At 37.4% G+C, this 10930-nt stretch overlaps 2 protein-coding genes across 6 annotated transcripts; one reads left to right on the top strand and one right to left on the bottom strand.

Annotated features, from left to right (window-relative positions):
- On the top strand, positions 1–2394 carry LOC103411584 (protein disulfide isomerase pTAC5, chloroplastic). Of its 4 annotated transcripts, none has more exons than XM_008350214.4 (6): positions 1–756; positions 910–1005; positions 1110–1220; positions 1681–1927; positions 2066–2103; positions 2196–2394. In XM_008350214.4, exons 1-6 carry the CDS (start codon positions 157–159, stop codon positions 2289–2291), a joined length of 1188 nt encoding a protein of 395 aa, XP_008348436.1. In that variant the 5' UTR covers positions 1–156; the 3' UTR covers positions 2292–2394. The 4 variants fall into 4 exon arrangements, with proteins under 4 accessions (XP_008348436.1, XP_008348432.1, XP_008348434.1 ...); XM_008350210.4 differs by having other exon boundaries at positions 79–756; positions 2051–2103; positions 2193–2394; XM_008350212.4 differs by having other exon boundaries at positions 80–756; positions 2193–2394.
- Positions 2395–2709: 315 nt separating this feature from the next.
- LOC103443500 (glutathione reductase, cytosolic) lies at positions 2710–10212 on the bottom strand. Of its 2 annotated transcripts, none has more exons than XM_008382371.4 (17): positions 9984–10212; positions 9454–9619; positions 9272–9336; positions 9083–9152; positions 8659–8730; positions 8115–8318; positions 7603–7676; positions 7428–7511; positions 6750–6837; positions 6544–6625; positions 5747–5820; positions 4562–4669; positions 4369–4433; positions 4137–4250; positions 3758–3857; positions 3148–3201; positions 2710–3061 (listed from the first exon to the last, which is right to left on the bottom strand). In XM_008382371.4, the coding sequence occupies exons 2-17, from the start codon at positions 9592–9594 to the stop codon at positions 2966–2968; spliced, it is 1491 nt and encodes a 496-aa protein (XP_008380593.1). In that variant the 5' UTR covers positions 9595–9619; positions 9984–10212; the 3' UTR covers positions 2710–2965. The 2 variants fall into 2 exon arrangements, with proteins under 2 accessions (XP_008380593.1, XP_008380594.1); XM_008382372.4 differs by having other exon boundaries at positions 9454–9613; positions 9984–10202.
- Positions 10213–10930: the final 718 nt, after the last annotated feature.

Raw genomic sequence — 10930 nt, 5'->3', positions numbered from 1 at the left:
GCGTTCCAACGGTTGGAAGTGGCGGTTCCCAAATGGTGACGGTTGGGTGAGCCACTGATATCCACTCAAATACATATCACTGTTTTCACTCCTTCACTCACTCATATCTTCTTCTTCTTCCTCTGCGTTTCAATTTTCGCCTGTGATTTCTCACAGATGTCTGCAGCTTCCTCTCTCGTTCTCTTTCTTCACCCTCCTCCTCCTCCTCCTCCTCCTCTCCTCCCCAGGCGCCACCACTACTACACTCTCTCCCCACTTTCCCTCTCCTTCAAATCCTTAAAACCCCCCAACACCATCTGCTTCTCTTCAAATTCCTCCCACGACGAAACCGAAGAGTCCCGGTGGCTCCGCGAAGAGCAGCGATGGCTCCGCGAGGAGCAGAGGTGGCTCCGGGAGGAACAGCGCTGGGCGCGCGACCGCGACGCGCTCCTCCGTGAAATTGCGGAGCTCAAGCTTAAAATCCAGGCTCTGGAGCGCCAGGGAGGACTGGGAGGAGGGGCTTCGGTGGTGTCGGACTCCGACACCATCGCCGGCGTCGCCGGTTTGCTGCAGATGCTAAAGGAGAAGAATCTGATAGCGGAGACCGGGTCGAGTTCCAAAGCCCTGGAGTTGGATCATCAGGAAATTCAGGAGATTCAGGAGAAGGAGGTGATTGCGGTTTCGGAAGTGAAGCAGGTGGAGAAGACGACGACGACGACGAGGAGCAGAAGTGCTTTGCGGAAGGGACTGGAAGGTGAAGAAGTCCGAGCAATGCAGGTCTGCTTTTGAAAGGCGAGTTTTGATTTTTCGGATTCTACGATTCCTTCTGTTTAACCAAAATGCATCAACATTTTTCAATTGGGTTTTGTCTTTCTTATTCTGCATTCAGAAATGTTCCGATATTGGAGTGATTTGAATTGTTGATGACAGGAAGCATTGCTAAAACTCGGTTTTTACTCGGGTGAGGAAGACATGGAGTTTTCCAGCTTCTCAACCGGAACAGAACGCGCTGTCAAAACTTGGCAAGTAAGTTTCAGATTTCGTTGTACGCGACTGCATAAGGTTAAACAAAATAATGGCAGTGGAAGGTGTTATGTAGGTTACTGAACTTGTAATAACTTGTTCGACAGGCCTCCTTAGACATTCCTCAAGACGGAATAGTGACTGCAGAACTTCTTGAACTGTTATTTGCGGATCCAACAATTGAGGTTGCAGATGACAAAAGGGTGACTACTCCAAAGGTATGTTGGAACCATGAGGTTCTAGGCTAGCAGCATTCATATATTAGTTACCGGACAAACCGCGTAAGTCTTTACTAAAAGGAAGAAACTAATGTTTAAGTTTCAGTACCAATATATCGTACTCTGTAATCATGCTTAGAGCTAACATAATTGGTTTGGAAAATCATCACCTGCATTCCTCACTTGGATGAAAAATAATAGTTTGCTCGATGAGGAACCAAAAACTCGTCTTATAGTTCCAACTTGAAGTGAATTGAGCCTTCGAGTACCAACGAAGAAGCACTAGTACTTAATGAAACGGACCTAAATATCTGACTCTATTCTGCTTACACAGACACGAGGTTTTGTAGTTCCACTTCATGAGACGAGTAGTTAACAAAGAAATAAACTTGACATCATACTAACATTGGCTTAAACACATTGCGGTTCTTGTAATGGTTGAGTGGGTTCTGTTGCGTAGGAAGATGCAAATGGAGCTGCAGTTACTTCTGCAACAGAAATTACAGAGGTCCAGCAAACAGTAGTGAAAGAAGAAGACGGTACAGAAGTAGAGGTATCCCACCATCGAGTTTTTCTTCTAGGAGAGAACCGCTGGGAAGATTCTTCTAGACTTATCACCAACAAGAAAAAAGGTAGTGATAGCAAGACGGCTGGTGCCTCAACAAGGTGCCTTACTTGCCGAGGGGAGGGTCGCTTATTGTGTACCGGTACTCCCCCTCTGTCCTTCTCACTAAATTCAACCCTTGTTCGTATGCGTGTTTATATCTTTCTGTGATTTGATTTCCAAATATAATGTTGAACACTGAGATGGCTCTTAGTAACTGAAGCAGTTCTTACTTGTGCAGAATGTGACGGAACGGGCGAGCCAAACATCGAAGAACAGGTGAGATGATTTACGTTAATTATTATTTTTCTCTCTTACTTTCCCAGAATTATCCAAGATTAACTTGTAATTATTGGGTTGAATGATAGCAGTTCTTGGATTGGGTGGAGGAGGGAGCAAAGTGTCCATATTGTGAAGGTCTCGGGTATACGATTTGCGACGTATGTGACGGGACACCAGTAGCTTAGGCAAGAAATATATACTTGTGTAATTAGATACATGTGCAGTTTTATGCTATAGTGCATGTATTTGGTTGTTCAGTGGTAATGTATTTTGCCTTTGCATACAAAATCTGTGCTTTATTCTCCCATATCGTCCTACAAGAGTGCAGATTATGTTCATATATTTCGTGTCGTTTTAAGCTATAATAAAACCCCTCACAAGTACAGAATCCTATTGCTAGTCGAAAAGGAGAAACAGAATCAATCGCGTTTTAACAAAACAAGTTTTCCTTATAATGAAACCCTTTCGGTACTGTTCATTAGTTTTCCTTATAACAGACCCCTTACAAAGTACAGAATCCTATTCCTCGTCGAAAAGGCGAAACAGAATCAAACGCGCAATCAATTAAACAATATCGAATATCAACTAACGCAGCTGAGGATGTAAAACACAGCAACAAAATCATAGATATCAAATGTTGGATCGAACCAGTGTATGTGTATGAATACAACAGTTTTGTATCTTCATAAATCATCAGAAAACCTATACGGCCCTAATCAGATATGCGTTCGAAGAAGCTTTTATTCTGACAAAATTCAACCGATTTCCATTTCCCAAATATACCTAAGTTTCCTCTGGTAAGAGCAAAACAGTCTCCTCCAGACCTTGTATACTATTCTTTCCGTCTGTTGTTCGCATCCTACAGATTTGTCTTTGGTTTGGTACCTGCAGCAATACGCCTTGTCGCTGAACGCATTGTCACAAACTCCTCTGCTGAGGAAGGGTGAATTCCCACCTGCACAATGAATGAAAGAAAAAACATTTTCAGTAAAAGTATAGCTCAGAAATTGAATCGTCCCCAGCTCTAAATACACGACTTACCGTACTGTCAAATTGTGCCTTAGTTGCTCCGCACTTCAATGCAATAGCGATTCCCTGTTTAAGCACCCAAAACAGATGGTAAAATTAAAAGGAGATCAAACGTACTATAGACCGCGTTTAGAAGCACTATAAGTTCGAGTTACAGAAAACCTCACCAACACGTTAAAGCTTCCTATCAGCTAATTAGTTTTAGCTTTCCTGTGACATAAACTAAGATCTCCTCCACATGACCATACACCTTACTTGAAAATCAATTTTAAACACGCTCTTCCAGAGGCTGTACAACTTTGAATTTTTATTCTTATCTTAAGATTGTTACCGGACTCATCCTCATCTCCTAAACATGTCGAAGCCTTGGTATGAAAATACTTTGTCAGATCAAACTCAAAGAAGCCTACTATCCCAGAAATGATACTCAAGTACCACACGCGCGCGCACTCACACACACACACTCAAGGACTTGGTAGTCAAATTATTCCATTACTTAGGTAGTAAAAACATGGAAATCTTGGGCAATCATAGAGCATGGTTCATCTCAAAACTGTTAAATTTAACAAAACAGAACAGATCATTTCATATTTACACGTTGTACAAGTAACAGAATATATACCTGCATAATCTCAGCTGCATCTGGCCCACACATGGATGCCCCAATAACTTTATCCGTCTCAGCGTCAACAATAAGCTTCATAATTGTCTTTTCTTGTCGTCTACATAAGAATTATGAGAACACTATGAGTTCGTGCTTAAAACACCGAGGGAAGACTACAAATTTTGCTCATAATGAGTAACTAGAGGTTCAAGGTTAACAATATAGCTTATAACCAGACGATGAATGAAATCAGAAATTTTCCTATATAATTGTGCAACTGATAAGTGACCTCTCATATTGATCCAAAGATGTGGAGACATGCTATGATCCAAAGATAGCATATGATTGTTAGACCATGAACTTAATTTAGAGCAAGACCTCATAATGACATACGTACCCAGATACAGTGTTCTTCATTGGGTTGAAAGTTGATGTGAAAACCAATATATCACCCTTGGCTTGTTCTATTGCCTGCTCTTCAGTAAGGCCCACAACAGAAAGAGGTGGTATGCTGCAGACCACCAAACAGAAGTATGAAACGTATCTATCAGGACCAGCCCCATTATAAAAAATAGTCACCTATTAAATAAACAAAGGAAGGCCCATTTATTAAAAGAAAAAATTATTACCAAAACACTGCACAGGGTATATCGCGGTAATCTGGTTTGCTAGGTTCCCCACCAAAAACTGTTTTCTGTACGGAACATAAAGTAAATGAATAACAGCATCAAATCATCAGCTTGTTGAGATAGCACAGAATCTATGGGGAAAATATTACACAATTGATAAAGTTAAAGGAAAGTGGATAAAGTAAATACATACTGCGAAGCATGTTCCCTCCATTAGAGCCACAGGGGTAAGGTTTACTCGGTTTGTAACATCGCCAACAGCCCAGATGCTAGGTACATTGGTACGTGAATACTCATCCACCTGGAAGAGAAAAGACAGCAGAGACCTATATGTTATTATTGCTCGAAGAGTAAAAAGTTAACTATTCCTGTTACATCAAGTGCAATCTATCATGCCAGCATGGAATATCAAATTAGGACAAAGGATCAGACAAACGAAAAATAACTGTAGGAAAAGAGAAACGGACAAACAAGGTAAGATGAATTAGTATAACAAAAGTCAACTTTGTAAACCTATATTGTTTTTTAACTAAAAGAAAAGGCTTTATTTGGTTTCAATATTTTCCACAAAATAGGAAATATATATCCCTGGCTCCATCCTTTAACGGAGACCACCCAAAAGAAAGGGCTCTATATGATAGGTCATTGGTGGCATAACATATGCAACCCCAGCTTGTACTTCGTACATATTTACCAAAGTCAATAAACCAGTCTCATCACTTAATTACAGGGCACACACCTAAAATTGACCAGGATGGGACCTGAAAATAGAAGTTATGATTCCAAACCCCAGCTGCATATCAAGTGTATGCGTTGAACTGGTCAATCTGCTACGGGGTCGACCTTTGATGGTTGCATTAATGACCACAAAGGCAGGGGGCCACAATACGACAGATAATTGAGATATTACTGAACACCCAAACAGTAATTAGGGAACCCGAAAATGTGCAAGCAAAGCCATTTACCTTCTCAAACAGTAAAAGGGCAGGGGGACTCAAACTAAATATTGAACTCTCACATTTGCAACTACAAATTAACAGGAGATACTACCACCGGATTCGCAATAACTTCAAATGTCTAGAAAATACTAAAAACTCAGGCACAAAAAAATCCATTTCAAAAGTTGAAACCCGAAAATGTGCAAGCAAAGCCATTTACCTTCTCAAACAGTAAAAGGGCAGGGGGACTCAAACTAAATATTGAACTCTCACATTCGCAACTACAAATTAACAGGAGATACTACCACCGGATTCGCAATAACTTCAAATGTCTAGAAAATACTAAAAACTCAGGCACAAAAAAATCCATTTCAAAAGTTGAAACACATGAAAATATCAAATGATAATAAGCACAAAATGCAAAAAACGAAGCTAGAAACCTTTATAGCTCCTGTTTTATCAACTTCCACGCCTACAGCTGCCAAATTCAACCTCTTTGTATTGGGAGACCGACCTGTCATTTATACCAAGATAAAATCATCTCTATGCAGGAAACTAAGGTAAAACCATAACTACAAAGATATCATTATGATGTTCACCCCTAAAATGCTCCAAGTTATGAGAAAAAAACGCAAGTTTATACTACAAGTGAACAGACCATTATACGTATGAATCACATTAAATTCCCAAAATGTCTGGATAAACGTTATAGTGCAACAGTCGGAATTATTATAATCATTTAAACTCAGGACATGCAATAAGGTGAAATTCGAAGTGCATCAATGTTGGTGTATTTTTCACATTAAAATTGAAAAATAAATTAAAATGCAAGTGAAAATAAATGTTTCGAACAAATCGTAATTTCTGTGCAACCATGATCTAACCTCTGACATAGACTCGTGCATTTCAATATTAGGATTGGGACCATTGGGTCAATCAATTTCAATGAAGAGAAACTTTAACAAGTGATATTGACTTGAGTTGGATTCTTGGAGAGGAAAAGTTTTCTTATTGACATTAGTTGAAGAGGAAAATGTTTCCATTAACCTACATTAGAAATGTATCATCCACCAACCTATGCTAAAATATGAAATCTTTTATTGCTAACATCAGTAATAAGTATGAGCTCATGGTTTTTCATTTATTTTTGTGCATAGTTTAAATTTTTTTAGATTAGCAAGTAACATTAACTTCGAGGTCCACTATAAGAAATTCAACCAAACAAGTATGTAGTTACCAGTGGCAAACAGTACAACATCTGCTATCAGCTCTTCCCCATGATCTGTGCGAACTTTTATGCCATCCTCTGTTTTTACTAGCTGAATTCACAGAAATAATTCATTACAATGAGAAGCAAAGATCAAACAGAAGTTAAAACATATAAACTACAAAAGCAAGGTTAGCAAAAAAGGTTCAATCCACACTTCCTATGAGACTGAATACCTCTGTCAAATTTGTCTGCGGGTGTAGATCAATACCCCTTCCTTCCAGATTCCGTGCAACCACTGCCCTCAATTCATCATCAAAACCTCTGCAAAAGAATTGCCAGATATATTGAGAATGCAATAGACTTCTCATACATGAAAAGGATACAACTTCTGGCTATCAAATGCAAGGTCAGTGGAGCATAATCAAAAACTAAATTTAAATGTCTTTCGATCAGGAAGCTCCGTAAGAGGCACGAATAATAAGGAAACAAGCCAAATTTTCTTTTCAAAAAAAAAAAAGAAAAAAAAAGAGCATTAGGTTCCGTAAATCATGCAAGATATAAAACTCTTTGGTAGTAACAATGGTGCACCGACTAGGAAATTGATGATTAATGGTCCAAAAAAACTCATTAACAAAGAATGTACAGTTCATTGTCTATATCCTAATTTCAGAGTCATCCCACTTGATTTATTCAAAATTCGAGCACAATAAAAATATCTACCTTGCGGTAAAAAAAAAAATCCCAAATTGTTAAATATCCAACTCAGCACACAATCAATACCTTAGTGTGGGACACTCTTAACAAATATTAAATAATAGACAGAAAAATTTTCCATCCCACTAACTCAACCATAAAGATCAAAGAGCCTAACAGTTCATAAATGGAAAGAGCAATAGCGTCCAAATAACAACCTCAATGGAAGTTCCTTTCTGAAGAATAGATCCACAGAAGCACCCATCCCACGCCATATTGAAGCAAACTCAACAGCAATGTACCTAATATGAAGAGAGGATAATGGAAAAAATCATGAGCTTGCTAAGCTGATAAAATCAAACAAACAACACAAAGGAAGAGACTAAGACAAACCCTCCCCCGAGCACCACAGCACGTTTAGGTAACTCCTCCAAACTCAATGCTTCATCAGATGATATACCCAATTCCTATAAATGTCAATTAATATAAATTAGAACAATAGAAGAAAACATGGTAACTACATAAGCGGCACATAATAGAATTGCACCAACCATTCTTAAGCATTTAATCAAACTCAGGCAATACTGCCTGTGGAGTTGTAAATGAAGGACAGTTGAATACTATAAACACCAGCTCTGTTAATCTTAAATGGATTGACAAAAAGCTTGTTTGGCTGTACTTCAAATATAAAGGACTCTCCTTCAGTTTCTTTCAATTGTTACGTTTTCTTTGCAATGAATAAAGAAATCAAAGACAAACTATCACTTTGATGATCAATAAATTTTCCTTTAAAAAAAAAATAACTGCATAATTTCATAAAGCACCTGGTGCAAAAAAAAAGTGTAATAAAGTACCAACTAAACATTTAGCATATCATTTCGAATCCCAGTGTGCAGAAAATCTACCTGACCAGGAATAGCAGGTCGTTGAGCCCTGCTGCCAGTTGCAATCAATATGTGTTTCGCAGAATAGCTCAATTTAGTGCCATCCAACTGTGTCACCTCGACATCATTAGGACCAACTATCTTGCCCTCTCCTTCAAAGAATTTAACCCCAGAATTCGACAATAGGCGCTTGTATATTCCATTTAATCGAACTATTTCATCCGTCTATAAAAGAAGACAAATACATGTTAATTTCAAGTTGTAATCACCAGTTAATGAATAATAAAAGGTATTTTAAATGAACTGGGGGAAAATGTTTCCGGATTGCAGACACCAAGTAAAGAATTGTAAAATAAAACCCAAAGCCAATACATATTTAACACTTTTTTTTTCTTTTTCTGTGGGGTTTTAGAACAATTAGGCCAAGCAAGTAGAAGTTCACAATTGGCATATCAGTAATAATTTTGCAAGGCAACACACATCTAAATATTTCAGATAAAATGATATTTCAATCACATGGCATTAGGTACGGTGAATTTACAACTCAAACTCTATCCTAACCAACCTTCTTCTGCAAAAGTTTCTTCCAGTTGAAATCAACTTTCTCATTCACTTCCCAGCCATAATTCCTGGCATCCTGCAATTACAAAACCAATAAATCCATTAGGCCATGTCTTTTATTAATTCTTTATTAATAAGAAGAAATAAATATCAATGCAAGCATGACAAACAGGTTTTCCACTGGAAATACCAAAATACATAGGAAAAAGAACACACGCACACACACTGCAGATGCTATAGACCTCGCATTGCGATAGATTATGCAGATCAATTTGTTCGAGTGTCAACTAAATTGTTTCTGTTTGTTTTTGTCTTCTTGCTAATTCACAAGAAATCAGCTTCTAAGATCCTCCTAGATGCTTGAGTTACGGATTCACCAGACTATTTAACATCAACTATAAATAGTCATGTATATGTCATATTCTCACCTCAATTTCACCACCAAAAGACGCTCCATACACCAAAATCTTTTTGGGAACACAACCACGAATGACACATCTGAAAACCAAACGTCCAAACATAAACCCGTATAAGCAACTTGAAATTTCATAAGTTTTAACAGTAGCGGAAATGTGGCAGACCACCAAAGAAAACATTCAATTTGCTAATGAACATACGTTCCACCCACTCCTCCAATTACTTCTGAGCTGACAGGATGAAATGGAAGCTCGCATATCCCAACCTATGAAATCAAATGAAATGAACCCATAATATGCTCCTCTATCAGAAAAAGGCAAGCAAAGTACAGGGAAAACATAATCGACGAAAATGTTGTTTGGGTTGTGCATCATGAATGTACCTTAGCTCCAAAATTAGCTGAAAATCTGGAGGCACGGACACCACCGCTTCCGGCCCCAATAACAAACAAGTCGAAGTCGTAGTGGGCCTCTTGTTCATTAGGTTGGTTCACCTCACCATCAATTAGCATCTTCCTCGACATGATAACAGAGTAAATCCAACTGAATCTACAGCAACCACAATATCATCATCATAAAAATATAAAAATAATACATATTTTCAAGGAATTGCACAGAGGAAAAGGCTAGCACTCTGTTTGGCAGCTGAGAAAGTGGAGGAACCAATATAAAAAGAAACATTTTTTTTTTGAATCTGAAGGAACAAGACCCAACTAACCCAATAAAATTCCCAGATAATGAAAAGCAAAATTAACAAAAGTCCAAATAAAAAGGCGGTGAAAAGCATGAACTTTCATCACCAAGAACGAACAAAAACTAATACATATAAACATACACAATCATCATAGGTTAATAATAATAATAAGCAGAACAATTTCGCGGGGAAAATAAAGAAAGGAGAGATGGATCGTACCGGAGTGAAGTCGGAGATGGCGATGCGACTAGTGTGGCTTGGCTTCTTCTGGGGTTCGGACCGGCAGAGAGAGAGAGAGAGAGAGAGAGAGGAGAGAGATGGTTAAGCAACGATGTAGGAGGAAGGGATGGGAGGGTGATTGTTCTTGTTTGCAGAGTCCGAGGGAATCGCGTCGCTGTTTAGTTGGAAGGAAGTAATTGGATCTTGGTTTATAAATAAGAAATGGTTTGAAAACAGTTCTAACGAAAATGACATTAATTTTTTAAAATAAAAATGTATTTTTTCATTAAAATGAGCAGTATTCGAAATTTTTTGTTAAAAGTTCTTTTTTTTTTATAAATATCCTCTTTTTCTAAAAAAATATAAACATAAATTTAATTTTTTGTCTGACTTTTTTTTAAACAGATTTTGTCTGATTATATTCCTACTTTTAATTCTGTGACTTTTTATAAGTTATATTGGACTGAAGGAAGAGAAAATTAAATTTGGGATATGATAAATGCCTTATATAATCAACTTAACTACATGTTCATTACTTAATTTTCGTGATTTAATCCATTTAGTTTTATTATTATAGTTTGGTATAAAAATAGCAAATTCGTGATAAAACTAAATGAAATATAACATTATATTTGGATGACAAAAATTAAGATTACTAAGGAATTTTAAAATGACGGAATTAAAAATACGGAATTTTATTTTCTAGAATTTATGAATTTTCTTGTTTGTTAAACCTAAAAAAAAAACATTAGAATTGAATATGAAATTTGTTATTTTTAAACTTTCAATCATAGAAATTAAGAAATGACACATATTTATATGAAATTTAAACTTGAAAATTGGAGGTCTCAAATTCTAAGTTTTTTTCCATGTGGAAATTCTAAATTTATATGTTTATGAATCAAGCAAGGGAATCGGTGCATGTCAATTTATAAATTCTGATTTTT

The sequence above is a fragment of the Malus domestica genome, chromosome 04 (assembly GCF_042453785.1).
Source record: "Malus domestica chromosome 04, GDT2T_hap1".
Taxonomy (NCBI): domain Eukaryota; kingdom Viridiplantae; phylum Streptophyta; class Magnoliopsida; order Rosales; family Rosaceae; genus Malus; species Malus domestica.
The sequence above is the reverse complement of the archived record's forward strand: the minus strand, read 5'-3'. Positions and strand labels throughout refer to the sequence as shown.